General features: G+C 44.2%; 1 protein-coding gene across 6 annotated transcripts in view; it reads left to right on the top strand.

Moving 5' to 3' along the window:
* Window positions 1-15,205, top strand: part of LOC129703041 (amyloid-beta precursor protein-like) — a 162,891-nt gene that overhangs the window by 57,361 nt on the left and 90,325 nt on the right. For all 6 annotated transcript variants that reach the window (XM_055645225.1, XM_055645229.1, XM_055645224.1 and 3 more), the window contains exon 3: window positions 13,053-13,182. In XM_055645225.1, coding sequence (XP_055501200.1) covers window positions 13,053-13,182 — 130 coding nt within the window. The remainder of the gene's footprint in view (window positions 1-13,052; window positions 13,183-15,205) is intronic.

Below are 15,205 nucleotides of genomic sequence, written 5' to 3'. Positions count from 1 at the left end.
GAGGAATCAATGAAATGTAGTCCCCCTTTCCATCTAGTGCACAAAACCTTATGGAATGTATGTTTACTTACAAAACATGGAGTGCCCAATATATAATTGAAATATAATGAAGCTGCTTAGTACAAAGCAGGATAAAGTGTTGTCAGGATCTCCATTGCACTACCAGATTAGAACAGTGATCGCTTGTTGCTTCACAAGAAAGTGTGTATGAATTTGGTGACCGTGTTTACGTGCTTGTGGAAGCAGGGATGCCTCTATTTCTATTCAGGTAACCGTGACCCGCGCCAATTGTGGGTTGTCATCTGTCGGCAGCGCCAAAACATTGGAAATAATGTAACTTACATTTTTTTAATGTCATTGGGGCAGCCTCAGAGTGAGTGCAAAGCTGGCAATTTCCAGTTTACTACCCATCTGTATATGTTGAAAGGTAGCTGCCTTGAAGCATTTTGGCTACTGGTAGAAATTCTTTCAAACCGTTGTCGTGTTGCCACATTCCGAGATTCTTCATGTGATATTGAAAGAATTTCAAAAGTAAACCCAAATCCAAAATATAAATCATTTAAGAGAACCTTGCGGAGGTTAAAAATGGCCCTTGGTGGGTATACTTTTGGCCACTTGGGTGGCATGGATGTTACCTGTCAAATCTGAATGTTCCATATGTCCACTTGAGGAGTAATGGCTCAATGGTACTTATTTGTCACGTACAGTGAAATACGTTTTTGCATACAGTTTTGTACGTATCACTTAACATGAGGACTTAGATGTATCATAGATTAGCATCTCAGCTACAGTAAAAAATGTATAGTAGTACTACACTGAGTCATAAAATTGTTCCCATTTTCAAATCCCAGTTCATACCTGCGGGATTCTTGACCTGACCACTAAGGCCCCTTGTCCTGGCGGTGTTGCAGGGTCGGCCTGGCCAAGCGTCACTATTGGTGTCCTCTGCCACTGCTCCACCGCTGTCGGCCACGTGCCGTCCATGCGCCCGGACTATTGGAGCGGCAGCCGATCATTCCTAGCCCCAGGCTGTTGCAGGGCCTCCAGCAGCCCACTCCACCGTTGAATGCACTACCTCCCGCAGCCGGTCTGCTTACCAGTCCTCTGTCCGACTCCTCCTACGTTGGGCAGGCGAGCTCAGTAATGTGAACTGCTTTGTTTCCATAAGAGTTCTAATTACGGTTGAGCATTGAAATGATCAATGAAAAGCCCCAATCTTAAGCAGAAAGACTTTTGCATCAAAGTGTTAAGACAAATTCCATTGACTTCCATTTTGTTTCCTTGCTCTGTCAAATCTATCTTGACAACACAAATTGGTATCCTCAACTCCCCTGGCATTTGGCAGTTCTGTTCAAGTCTGTATCATTGTTATGATACAACGAGGAGCCAAGACCATGCACAATCTGGCCATTCATTCCCCTCACAGTCGTGAACATTCCCTGGCATCAGTTCCTTGACTCCTATTGTTATCCAATCTGTTCCCTAATAACCAATTTAACCAATCTATTCCATACTTAAAAACTCCACCCACCACACAATGATTTATGTCCGAGATTTACTTCACTTGATCATTGGGAAGACCAAAGGGCCTGTGCCACTTGGTGATTTTTTTCGGCGACTGCCGGCGTCATATCCGTGTCGCCAAACGATTTTGAACAATTCAAAATCCAGCGGCAACAAAAAAAAAATGTTGCAACGCTTGAAAAAACACTGACTATCGTTCTTGATTTCTACTGAAATAAGGAGTATGTTTTTCTTGGAATAAATGGCTGAGAGATGACGATACTAAAAAATATTCAAGAAAATGAGTTTAAATCCCTCGAGTGAAGATTTGATTATTGAGGGGTACATTCAAAGTCTTATTCAAAAGATGCCAGTGGGTGTAGGGAACTGCTTTTCTTTTTTTAATGCAAGGATCATGATCTGGAATATTCTGCGTTTGAGTCAAGTTCTTTAAAAAAGCAATTTATTAGAGATTGGAGAGATGAAAAAATGTCAAGGCTGTGTAGGTGCAAATGAATTGGACTGAAGACTTCTCTATAGGGAGCCACAATAGAGTCTGGGTTGGATGGGCTCCTGTGTCATTATGATTCAAAACTGGGCGAAATTGTAGTAAACGGTAAAAAATTATAATTCTCGAAGACGGAGACAAGTTAATGAGCTGAGCAGAAATTTGGGAGAAGTGAGTGAGGAGATGCATTTTGTTAAGAAGGATGAAGCTGTGGGGCGTTTCTGCAAAATAATTCTCTGAAGGTAGCAAAATAGATTTAAAAAGCAATTAGTCTTTTTGATCCTGAGAGGAATGGAGTTCAAAAGCCTGGAAGTTATGCTGGAGCTATATAAAATACTAGTTTTCCCTAGCTGGAGTGTTGCGTACATTTATGGGCATCACACTTTAGGAAAGATGTGAGGGATTTACTGGATAGCTTCCAAGGCTGATGAATTACAGATACGTGGAAGGGCTGTAAAACCTTGGAGCAAAGGCCTTGAAGATATTTAAAATCGTGAAGGGTTTATATAAAAAGGTAAACTCTTTGCAATGGCAGTGGATTAATAACCCATGAGCACAAATGTGAGGTGACTGGCAAGAGCCAAGAGTAGACAATAGACAGTAGGTGCAGGAGTGGGCCATTTCGGCCCTGAGAGCCAGCAAATGTAAACATGGCTGATCATCCACAATCAGTCCCCCGTTCCTGCCTTCTCCCCATATCCCCCGATTCGGCTATCTTTAAGAGCTCCAGCCAACTCTCTTGAGAGCATCCAGAGAACCAGCCTCCACTGCCTTCTGAGAATTACACAGACTCTCAACTCTCTGTGTAAAAACAGTTTTTCCTCATCTCCATTCTAAATGCCTTGCCCCTTATTCTTAAACTGTGGCCCCTGGTTCTGGACTCCCCCAACATTGGGAACATGTTTCCTGCCTCTAGCGTGTCATGCGCAACAAACATTTTATACCCAACAGCTTGTTAGAGTTTAGAAACTCCAGAGATTTGTACAGATGAAATCATTGAATATGTTCATGGGAGAGGTTGACTCCCCTGTGGTGTAAAGGTTTGTGATGAAATATGGGAAGCGAGAGTGAAAATAGTCAAGACCGTGGTTGGATTGGCAGCGTCATTCTTAATTCTTAATTGGCCTATTCCTCCTGTTTAAATCCTTTAGACTTTAGAGAGAGAGAGTGCATGGAAACAAACCTTCAGGCCCACCGAGTCCGTGCCGATCAGCGATCCCCGCTGACTAGCGCCAGGGACAATTTACAATTTCTCCAAAGCCAATTAACCTACAAACCTGCACGTCTTTGGAGTGTGGAGGGAAACCAGAGCACCCAGAGAAAACCCGCGTGGTCACAGGGAGAATGTACAAACTCCATACAGACCGCACCCGGGTCTCTGGCGCTGTGAGGCAGCAACTCTACTGCTGCACCACTTTCCCCTCCCTTCACGAGAGTGCATGGTTTACATCCAAACATTCCCTGAAACACAACTTTTGTGCTTCGACAAATTGCTTCGCTTGGAAATTTAGACCACCCCTTCCATTCCCCGAAAGTGAATCTTAAACTGATGTCTGGAATTCTGTTCTAATAAAACCTTTAATTATTTCAAAAATCTGTGTCCTCGTAGCCTTCTTGCCTTAATTGGAAATTCTAATTGTGCTCATTAACCTATATCTGTTCCAGCTCGATCAGTGCCTGAATTTTGAAATCTTCCTTGTTTTTGGCTTCTTTCATTTGCCCTCATTTATCTTTGGAAGCTGCTTTAGCTCAGTCCGCCATACAGCATGAAAGCCTGCAGCCCGACACATCTTGCGCTAGCCAAACCTGTGCCTGTATCTCTAAATATATCCTATTCGCGTACCTATCCAAATGTCTTTTAAATATTCTCATCATGCCTCAACTACTTCATCTAGCGGCTCTTTCCATATACCCACCACTCTGTGGATAAAGTTGCCCCTCAGGTTCCCATTAAATCTTTCTCCTCTCACCTTAAACTTAAAAAGACTGCATTCACCCTATCAACTCCCCTCAAATTTATACACCACTATAATATTACCCCTCAACCTCCTGTGCTCGATCTATTCTAAGTCCAAATCATTTAGCATCATAAAAGCCTTCTCCCCATATCCCCTGATTCCGCTATCTTTAAGAGCGCCATCTAACTCGGGTTCTCGAAACAAAGGTCCTCGAAACAAAGGCCACATGCCAAGGGTAGGGATTCCCTGCTACTAATTTGATGGCTGATATATCTACCGCACATGGCTTCATCCCGAATGTGGTAGGTTTTCCATAACCTCCCACTGCTTGCCACAGTCTGCCAGCTTCATGGTTCTGCCAAACTGTGGTGTGACTGAACAACCTGAGGACTCCAGTCACAAATCCTCCACATGGCACATCATGGCGTTGAGCTGCCAATGGTTCTTATAGGAAGAAAAGTCAAGTGTGTTTTATTATCATACTGGACCGCGTGGAGCCCGTTCGGCCCCCGTCCCTCAACGTGAGGGGGCTGGGCGCGGCATCGATGGTGATCAGTGCTGTCCTTGTTCACGTGTGATTGCCTTTCGCGGTGAGTTAGCCTGATGAACCTAAATATCTGCACAAAAGACAACGTTGACAGATGCTGATAGGCCGCTGTGTAATTAATCCCAGAGGATTCGCATGATTTACAGGCAAATTTAAAAACCACCATTAACATTCTTAACCTGGATGCTAAATTTAAATTGTAGCCAAGATGCCAGATCTCTTTGGCTCAGCACATCTTTGAGATTTATCAGCATACCCTTTGTGTATATTTGAGCTGGTTAAACTTGCTCAGTCCCCGGGGAATTGTTATTGGAAATTTTAATTTTGAAAATGCATTAAAATTGGATTCAATTGCCAAGTTCAATGGTCAGGATAATTTTTCTTATTTTTCCGAATCTCTGAATCATTGATAAAACATTAATTATTACCTCGCCCTAATTACCTTTCAATGTGCTGGCATGTGGCCCACTTAAACCACTTATTTTAGACGTTCGAAATACAGCACAGAAACAGGCCCTTTGGCCCACCAAGTCCATGCCAATCAGTGATCAACACTCGCACTGTCCTACCCTCTAGGGACAATTTACAATTTTACTTAAGCCAATTGGCCTACTTTGGAATTTAAGAAGGAACTGCAGATGCTGGAAAATCGAAGGTACACAAATATGCTGGAGAAACTCAGCGGGTGCAGCAGCATCTATGGAGCGAAGGAAATAGGCGACGTTTCGGCCCGAAACGTCGCCTATTTCCTTCGCTCCATAGATGCTGCTGCACCCGCTGAGTTTCTCCAGCACTTTTGTCTACCTTCTTGCTAATGGAGTAACCTTCCTTGCGCTATTGAATAAATTGTGTAATGTTATCTCTTAAGCCCAGTTACTTGCTTTGTCATGCAAGTGAAATAAGTGGCATGAGACAATTTTTCAGACTGAAGGGTTTCGGCCCGAAACGTTGCCTATTTCCTTCGCTCCATAGATGCTGCTGCACCCACTGAATTTCTCCAGCATTTTTGTGTAGCCTACTTTGGAATATGGGAGGAAACCAGAGCACCCAGAGAAAACCCACGTGGTCACAGGGAGAACGTACAAAGTCTGCACAGGCAGCAGGATTTAGCCCAAGTCTCTGGTGCTGTGAGGCTGCAACTTTACAGCTGCGCCACCATTGCTGCCCTGGCTCTCCCACTGGGCTGCTGGAGTTCTAGATCTTTGGACCACAGGCCGCTAACAATTCCTCCCACATTTCCAAATGAGGACAGTGTGGGGCTAGTTGACAATCTGTTTGCTGGCCCATGTGGAGAGCAGGTTTGGGTGCTGCTGTCAAAGTAGTCTAGGTGAATCAGGGGCCTGTCCCATTTAGGCGACTCTTTAAGCGACTTGCCAGGGACTAGTTTTAATGGAATTCACCTACGACACCTGGCGACAACCTACGCCATCACCTACGGCAACCTACGACAGAAAAAATTGTCGCCTCTTCCACTGAAAAAATTTCAACATGTTGAAAATTTTGCGGCAGTTGCCCGTAGTCACCCAAAACAAATCGCCTAAGTGGGACAGGGCGATAACTGCAGTGATATTTTGTAGGTAGTATGGGCAGCGGGGCTGCTGAAGGTACAGGGAGTGCCTACTATGTTCTGTGAGCTCAAGCAAAGCAAGAATTTCATTGTCCTATCAGCAACACATGACAATAAACTCACTTGAACACTTGATAGTTCAGAGTGGTTGGTTGAGTGCCATTTCTGCTGTATCCTGGATGCTGCATTTGCTGACTTGTTGGGGGAAGATTCATCCAAGCATGCTGAAAGTATTCCATAACTCCCATCTGCTGAAATCATAAGCAGATACCAGTGCTGGGGGACAGACTGAAGGATCCCGACCTGAATCGCCCTTTATCTATTCTGTCCACACTTGCCTGGACTTGCTGAGCTCCTTTATTCTTTCTGCTCAAGTATTCCATATTGTCTTAGTTTAGTATAGAGATACAGCGCGGAAACAGCCCCTTCGGCCCACCGAGTCCACACCGACCTGCGATCCCCGCACGTTAACGCTATCCTGCACACACTAGGGACAATTTACACATACGCCAAGCTAATTAACCTACATACCTGTATGTCTTTGGAGTGTGGGAGGAAACCGAAGATCTCGGAGAAAAGTCACGAGGAGAACACACAAACTACGTACAGACAGCGCCCGTAGTCGGTATTGAACCCAGGTCTCCGGTGCTGCAAGGCTGCAACTCTACCGCTGTGCCGCACTTCGTATAAACCAGCATCCGCAGTTCCTCCCTGCATATTCCATAACATTCCTGACTTGTAAATGGTAGAAATGTTCAGGAGTGCCACAATGTGAGTTAATTGCTGCAGGATACCCAGCCTCTGACTTGGATTCACATAGCATTTTATGTAGAAGGTCTGGGTTGAGATCCCCAAGACGTTGATGATGGGGGAAATCGGCAGTAGTAATGCCATTCAATGTTGAGGAGGGATATTAAACTCGCTCCCAATGATGACAGGCATTGCTTTGTACTTTTAGCGGTACAAATACTGATTGACCACCTAGTACACCAAGCCACTATGTTGTGTAGGTCTAGCTGCATGAATGATGTGGACTGCTTCATTTGCTGAGCAGCTATCAAGTGAATAGGACATTGAGAGATCATCAACCCATCCCAATTTGAGGTCAAACTATAAACTTGTAACTAGGAGTACCCAGAGCTTGTACCCGCCGGTCTGTGTGACACACATAAATTGTCTCGAACCGAAATGTCATCTATTCCTTTTCTCCAGAGATGCTTCTTGACCCACTGAGTTACTCCAACAATCTGTGTGTACCTTCAGCATAAACCAGCATCTGCAGTTCCTTCATACACATTTTAGTCTGCTCCACTGCGAAATCTCCTGGAGGTATGCCGCCAGTGCAGAAGGTCTCCCCTCTCCGATCAGAGTTCTGCAACATCCTCTAGCGGCTCCCCCTTTGTGGCTCTGACCAAGGGCCTCGACCTGAAATGTCACCTGTTCCCTGTCTCCAGAGCTGCCGCCTAACCCACTGAGTTATTCCAGCATTTTGTGTCTGTCGTCTTGCACGTTAGCACAGTTCTCCTTTGTTCTTTACTTGAGTTTGCCTCGGCAATCGTTTACTGCGCCTGGGTTGATGTTCCACATTCAGTTCAAGCAAGCAATGCAAGCTGACACTCAGGATGTTGGCTGACTACAGCTGCGAAGGGTACACTTTAATATTTCATATCTTAATGGTAGAATATAGCTGAGTGACCGGCATTTGGATGATATGATTCCCAGGAGCAAAAAGCCATGCTGTGCATTTTACCTCTTCTGGCCTGCTGATAATGAATGATCTTGAAGGTGAATATTAGAGAAAAATGCCTGGTGGTTTGAAAATTCTGACCTTGATCTGTAAACAAGCCAAGCAGTCACAGAACAGCGAGATTAGAATTCCAACCACATAAAGACTCTTGCATTTATGTATACCTTCCGCAGCGCCCAGATCATCAAGGAGGCTCTGTGCAACTTTTAGTTTTCATCACTGTTGCCGATTGTTCCAGGATGCCAACTTTCCTGGGCGTGTTCCCAAAGCCCCAGGGGAGAGCCGCGCCCTTCATGGGAGTGCCCTGTCTTGACTGGTGCAGAGTTGCGAAAGTTTCATCTAAATTTCAGGAAAATAAGCATGCAGGTACAGCAGGCAGTGAAGAAAGCCAATGGCCTTCATAATAAAAGGAGTTGAGCACAAGAGCAAATAGGTCCTTCTGCAGTTGTACAGAGGCCTAGTGAGACCACACCTGGAGTATTGTGTGCAGTTTTGGTCTCCAAATTTGAGGAAGGGCATTTGTGCTATTGAGGGGGTGCAGTGTAGGTTCACCAGGTTAATTCCTGGGATGGTGGGACTGTCATATGATGAAAGAATGGGCTTTTATACACTGGAATTAAGAATGATGAGAGGGGATCTTATTGAAACATGTAAGATTATCAAGGGATTGGACATGCTAGAAATTGGAAACATGTTCCCGATGTTGGGGGAGCCCAGAACCTGGGGCCACAGTTTAAGAGTAAGGGGTCGGCCATTTAAAACGGAGATGAGGAAAAACCTTTTCACCCAGAGAGTTGTGAATCTATGGGATTCTCTGCCTCAGAAGGCAGTGGAGGCCAATTCTCTGGATGCTTTCAAGAAAGAGTTAGATAGAGCTCTTAAAGATAGCGGAGTCAAAGTATATGGGGAGAAGGCAGGAGCGGGGTACTGATTATGGATGCTCAGCCATGATCACAGTGAATGGCAGTCCCATCCATGTACCTGTCGCCCTAAGTGTTTCTTAAAAGTTGGGATAGTCCCAGCCTCAACTATCTCCTCTGGCAGCTTGTTCCATATACCCACCACCCTCTGTGTGAAAAGGTTACCCCTCAGATTCCTATTAAATCTTTTCCCCTTCACCTTAAACCAATGTCCTCTGTTCCTCGATTCCCCTACTCTGGGTAAAAGTCTCTTGTGCATCTAAAACTGTCTGAAAACTGTGACGTCCAGGCTCATGAACAACTCAACAGCCATTCAGCTGTTGAATGCTACGAACATTTTTGACTCTTGATTATTAAATGGAACATTTTTCACTGCAAACGGGGTTCAACAGCCACCACAGCAATAGTGGGTTGTGGAGGACCATTATAATCAGCAGCACTCCTGTTACACAGTCAACTTTGACACAGATCCGCACACAATCTGACGAAGGGTCCCGACCTAAAACATCACCTGTCCAGTCCCATCAACAGATACTGTCTGACCTGCTGAGTTTCTCCAGCACTGTGTTTTGCTCCACATGTAGTGCACCAGTGGGAATAGGTTTAAGGTGAAGGTGGAAAGATTTAATGGGAACGTGAGGATTAACTAAACTGAAACTAAAACAGATGTTGGTCGGCGCGGGCAAGTTGGCCCAAAGGGCATGTTTCAACGCTGTTTGATGTTATGACTCAGTAGGAAGTAGGGATTTAATGAAAACATGCATTTTAATATGTTTGGGTAACATTATTTATGGCAAGAATAGTCTTGTATTTACTTAAAGGAACATGGGTGATAGAAATGTTTAGAGGGCTTAGAAACAAATGTTTTAAATATTCTTCCGCCCGAAAGCTTTAAAACGTGAACATTCACTGTCACTTATGAGAGAGATTTCTTACTAAACGTTTATGTAGATTCTCAGAGCTGAAGTGGGAGCCATGCTGAGGGACGGGGTGCTATGAGGAATGTAGTCAATAGGTTGAGCATAGTTTGGCAAATATATCGTTTCGAGTGCAAATCAAGATATTTTGGAAAGGAAGAAACTCCACCAAAGGTAATATTTGAATTGGCATTGAGCTGGCTTTTTCAACTAGGCGCCTTGGCTTCTGAGGTCTGCAAGAAAAGTTTCCAATTCTACCAAAAATATTTGGATTATCCCTGGTGCATCTGAGACTAGAATTTGGCATGAGATTGTGTCTTTCCCCCCCTTTTTTTTGGTATGCTTCTGGCACCCAGTGTTTGGGCTTCCTACCTCTCGGTCCAAACATGCAAGATCACTCCCTTCCAAATGCATTTTTGAGTCAATTATTTCAAATTTATTAGCTACTAGACCTGGGGGAGACTCGTCGGCAGCCTGCAGCATCACACACACACTAACCACCCCCACACTCATTAACCTCCCCCACACCCCCCCACACACACACACACATTAACCACCCCCCTTGATATTATATTAATATTATTTATTCGCTCCTTTTACCCCATCCCCCGCCCTATCCACTCACGCATAGCACCCAACTGCGCAGGCGCGGCTAGAGAAGCGGGGGGGGGGGGAGGGGTGGAGAGGGAGGGGGGTAGAGATTGATGGGTGGGGGGCGCAGAATCACAGGGGAGGGCTGGTTCCCGAACGCAATACTTCACCACTCACCCATAGGTCCCAATATTTACCACTCCCTAGAGAGGGAGGGGGGCAGAAGGAGGAGGGAGCAGAGGGGAGGGGGGAATAGAGAGGGAGGGGGGGGCAGAAAGGGAGTGGACACAGAGGGAGGGGGGTAGAGGCAGCACCTACCCAGGTCATAGAGCAGCAGCCTCCCCACCCCCAAACATATTCCACTCTCTCTCTCCCCCTCCCTCTCAAATTTTAGAACATTTTCATAAATAACACAGGAAATACTGCATCAAATTTTCACATGAGGCGATTTTTGACATCATGGCGTAAGTCTCTATCAGAATATGTAAACATTTCACCGTTAGCGCATTGTGTTTTCAAGGAGATGTGAATCACAGGCGAATATGACCGTCCCGCCATCCTGGGAATTAACCTCATGAACCTACGCTGCACTCCCTCAATAGCAAGAATGTCCTTCCACAAATTAGTCGACCAAAACTGCACACAATTTTGGTTTCACCAGAGCCCTGTACAACTGCAGAAGGCCCTATTTGCTCCTATACTCAACTCCTCTCATTATGGAGGCCAATATGCCATTAGCTTTCTTCACTGCCTGCTGTACCTGCATGCTTAATTTCAGTGACCGTATGTATAAGGACACCCAGGTCTCGTTGTACTTCCCTTTTTCCCAACTTGACACCATTCAGATAATAATCTGCCTTCCTGTTCTTGCCATCAAAGTAGATAACCTCACATTTGTCCACATTATACTGCATCTGCCCACTCACCCAACCTGTCCACGTCACCCTGCATCCTCATAGCATCCTCCTCACAGTTCACACGCCACCCAACTATGTGGCATCAAATTTGCTAATGTTACTTTTAATTCCTGACAACTGATGTCTGAGTACATAGAGTGCATGTGGAGAGGGTGGTTCTAGTTGTGGGAGAGTCTTGGACCGTTGGCACAGCCTCAGATTAAAAGGATATACCTTTTAGAATGGAGATGACGAGGAATTTCTTCAGCCAGAGGGTGGTGAATCTGTGGAGTTCATTGCCACAGACAGCTGTGGTATATTTAAAGCAGAGATTGATAGATTCTTGCTTAGCAAGGACATCAAAGGTTACAAGGAGAAGGCAGGAGAATGGGTTTGAGAGGGAAAGATAAATCAGCCATGACTGAATGGCGGAGTATACTTGACAGGCTGAATGGCTTATATAGAACCAGACAGTGCGGAAACAGGCCCTTCGGCCCACTGAGTCTGCGCTGACCAGCAATCCCCGCATATTAACACTATCCTACACACACTAGGGATCATTTTTACATTTGCCAGGCCAATTTACCTGAACTGTCTTATAAACAAAAGGAGTCAACTAATAATCTGTTGGCATGCGCTTGGTGAGCCAAATAGCCTGTTTCTGTGCTGCATGGTTCTGACTGGAGAGTAGGACGGAGTTTTTTAAAATTAAATTTTAGGTCTGTGAATCTTTAGAATTATCTATCCTGAAAGCCCTGTTCCACTGCACGAGTTCATTCAAAGTGTTCTCCCGAGTTTGCCCTGATTCGAACTCGGAGATTTACGGTAATGGCGTAAAATCGTCGGTACTCGGGGCTCTCGTGGACATTTTTCAACATGTTGAAAAATCTTCACGATCTCCGCGTTTCCCGAGTACCTGCCGTTAACGTTACGAGCCGCTAAGAGACGTCCCCAAGCTCCGACGTACCCGCTACGTTCATTCTACGTGCTTAACACGAGTTTGATTTTTTTTTAAACTCGGGAGAGCTCTTGAATGAACTCGTACAGTGGGACAGGGCCATAACGAGGAGGCTGAGCTACTGGTTGCACTTAAAATGGATACAGAATGTTTTGGACTCGGTGTAGTTACAAGTTACGGGAAATGAGCAGGAAATCTGTTCACGATCAGATCGGCCATTATCTTACTGAATGGCAGAGCAGCCTGTTTATGTTAATTCCTTGTTTTTATTTTAAATGTTGGCAAGCCAATTGAAGATAATAACTTAAAGCCATTGCAATTAAAAAATCAGGTTCAAGAAAGGTATCCACGTCTCAAGTAAAATGTGTTTAATGTGACATGGATTATAAATAGGAGAGTGTGATTATATTAGTTGGTTCACTTGGTAGACCAATGAACAGTTTTTTATTTTCACCTATAACTGTCTCGGGTATATTTAATAGGGCCATTTGATTTACAAAGATTTTTAAGTTGGAAATTTATTACTTCAGTAACCTTTATTTTAAATTGCAACTAAGAAAAACCTTGCAATGTGATCTGAAGCTGTATGATAATTGATGCTGCCGAACATTATATTATTTTTAGTTGATTAAGTAAAGTACATCATTTTCCACGGAATACATGGTGTTTAGTTTCATCGATCGTCAATGTATTTAGTCAACCAAAACAACTCTGCCAAAAGAGCACTTGTCACTGACAATTTGAGCTTAAGATCAGAGTTGCTTCCAAGCGTGTGAAAAGCCAGCGTGGTGTATTCAATGACAATGAAAACTGTGGATTCAACAATTCAGAATTACAAATGTTGAGACACAAACATTAGCTGAATCAGGCCTGTGGGGGTTTTTTTTTTTTTTTTTTTCAGAGCTCGTCTTTTCAACTTTGTTTTCTTTTTGTCTCCTAGGTTTATCCAGACTTGCAGATCACCAATGTTGTCGAGGCTAACCAACCCGCCACCATCCAGAACTGGTGCAAGAAAGGCCGGAAGCAATGTAAAGGCCACCCTCATATTGTGGTTCCTTACAGATGTTTGGGTACGTGCTCCCCCCCCTCCCCCCCTCTTTTACTTTAAGGACTTTTTGAGGAACGTTTGACGGCACTGGGCCTGTGCTCACTGGAGTTCAGGAGGATGTGGGGGACCTAATTGAAACTTCACAGATAGTGAAAGGCCTGGATAGAATGGATGTGGAGAGGATGTTTCCACTAGTGGGAGAGTCTAGAACCAGAGGTCATAGCCTCAGAATTAAAGGACATTCCTTTAGGAAGGAGATGAGGAGATATTTATTTAGTCAGAGAGTGGTGAATCTGTGGAATTCTTTGCCAGAGAAGGCTGTGGAGGCCGTCAATGGATATTTTTAAGGCAGAGATAGATACGTTTTTTTGATTTGTACGGGTGTCAAGGGTTATGGGGAAGAGGCAGGAGAATGGGGTTAGGAGGGAGAGATAGATCAGCCATGATTGAATGGCGGAGTAGACGTGATGGGCCGAATGGCCTAATTCTGCTTCTATCACTTGTGACTTTATGCCCTAAACCATGGAACTGTTTATAATTATGCACCTTTATAAAATTGCATCATTGTAGAAAACCTTAAATCAAGGTGTAGCCTTGCACATTAAATCCTAAAAGAACTCGACCTAATTAGGTCTTGCATAAACATCAGCTGCAATAAGCAAAATAACATGGAGCATCACTTATTAAAAATAAGTTTGTATAATTCTCAAAGATTTAATACTTTGTGTATATATGATCTCTTTGTGCAATGTTTCCTGCACTAATATTGCATTCTGAAGAAGGATTTCGACCCAAAACGTTGCCTATTTCCATCGCTCCATGGATGCTGCCTCACCCGCTGAGTTTCTCCAGCATTTTTGTCTACCTTCGATTTTCCAGCATCTGCAGTTCCTTCTTAAACTAATATTGAATTTGTTGTGTTTTTCTTTGGGCCATTAGGCATAAATTTAACTTTTGCACTAATCTCAATTCTCAGCTAATATTTTGCAAGTCAAGCTTTGGGTCATATGGCCATAATCTGTTCCTGTTCTTCATCTATTTGTCAGCCCTGCGATGATCGGTTCTTCCTCCTTCCCTGCCTCTGCATCCTGCTGTTGTTCTCAAACTCGGAGTTAGACCATAGACCAGCACTGCACAAGAACAAGCCCTTTGGCCCACAAATGTCTGTGCCAAAAATGATGCCAAGACCATCTCTTATCTACCTACTCATAATCCATATCTCTTCATTCCTTGCATATTAATATGCCTTTCCAAAAGTATTTCAAATGCTGCCATTGCATCTGCCGCAACCACCAATTCTGGCAGTGCATTCCAGGCACTCGCCACCCTCTATTTTAAATGTTTCCCGCATATCTCCTTTAAACTTTGCCTCTCACCTTAAAGCTATGTCCTCTCGTATGTGATTTTTCCAACTAGGGAAAGGGATTCTGATTGTCTACCCTGCCTACACCCCTCATAATTTTATATACATCTATCAGGTCTCCCCACAACCTCCGGCATTCCGGAGAAAACAATCCGAGTCTGTCCAACCTCTTCCACTAGTTAACACCCACTAATCCAGGGTGCATTCTGTTAAACTTCCTCTGCATCTTTGCCAAAAGCCCCCACATCCTTCCTGTACTGGGTCAGCCACATAATCCACCAAAGACCGGGCGAAACTGCATAATGACTACCTGACTCTGGTACTCAGTGCCCCGATCTGTGAAAGCAAGCACATCATATGCCTTCTCTACCTCACCAAAGAGCGCTAAATTCCAAAGTGGTTATGGTGGTTTTCACAAAACTCAAATTGCCTACGACTCATCTGAACGTGTCGGTACATTAAAACAGGGACAACATGTTGTCAGTGTAATTGTTGTGGGAGGAATTGAATAAGATCACTATCCTCATTAGATTGTGTGCCCACAAGCAACAAGTTGAGTTTCAATCTTCTGTGGTCTTTCATCTTTGTGCTGCAGGTTTCTTGGAGAAGACTTTGGGTAGATATTCCCAACGGCTAGTACTATTGCATGGTAGCCATTCCATGGGCATACAAAAATTCTGTG

The sequence above is a fragment of the Leucoraja erinacea genome, chromosome 13, assembly GCF_028641065.1.
Source record: "Leucoraja erinacea ecotype New England chromosome 13, Leri_hhj_1, whole genome shotgun sequence".
In the NCBI taxonomy this organism is placed as follows: domain Eukaryota; kingdom Metazoa; phylum Chordata; class Chondrichthyes; order Rajiformes; family Rajidae; genus Leucoraja; species Leucoraja erinaceus.
The sequence above is the reverse complement of the archived record's forward strand: the minus strand, read 5'-3'. Positions and strand labels throughout refer to the sequence as shown.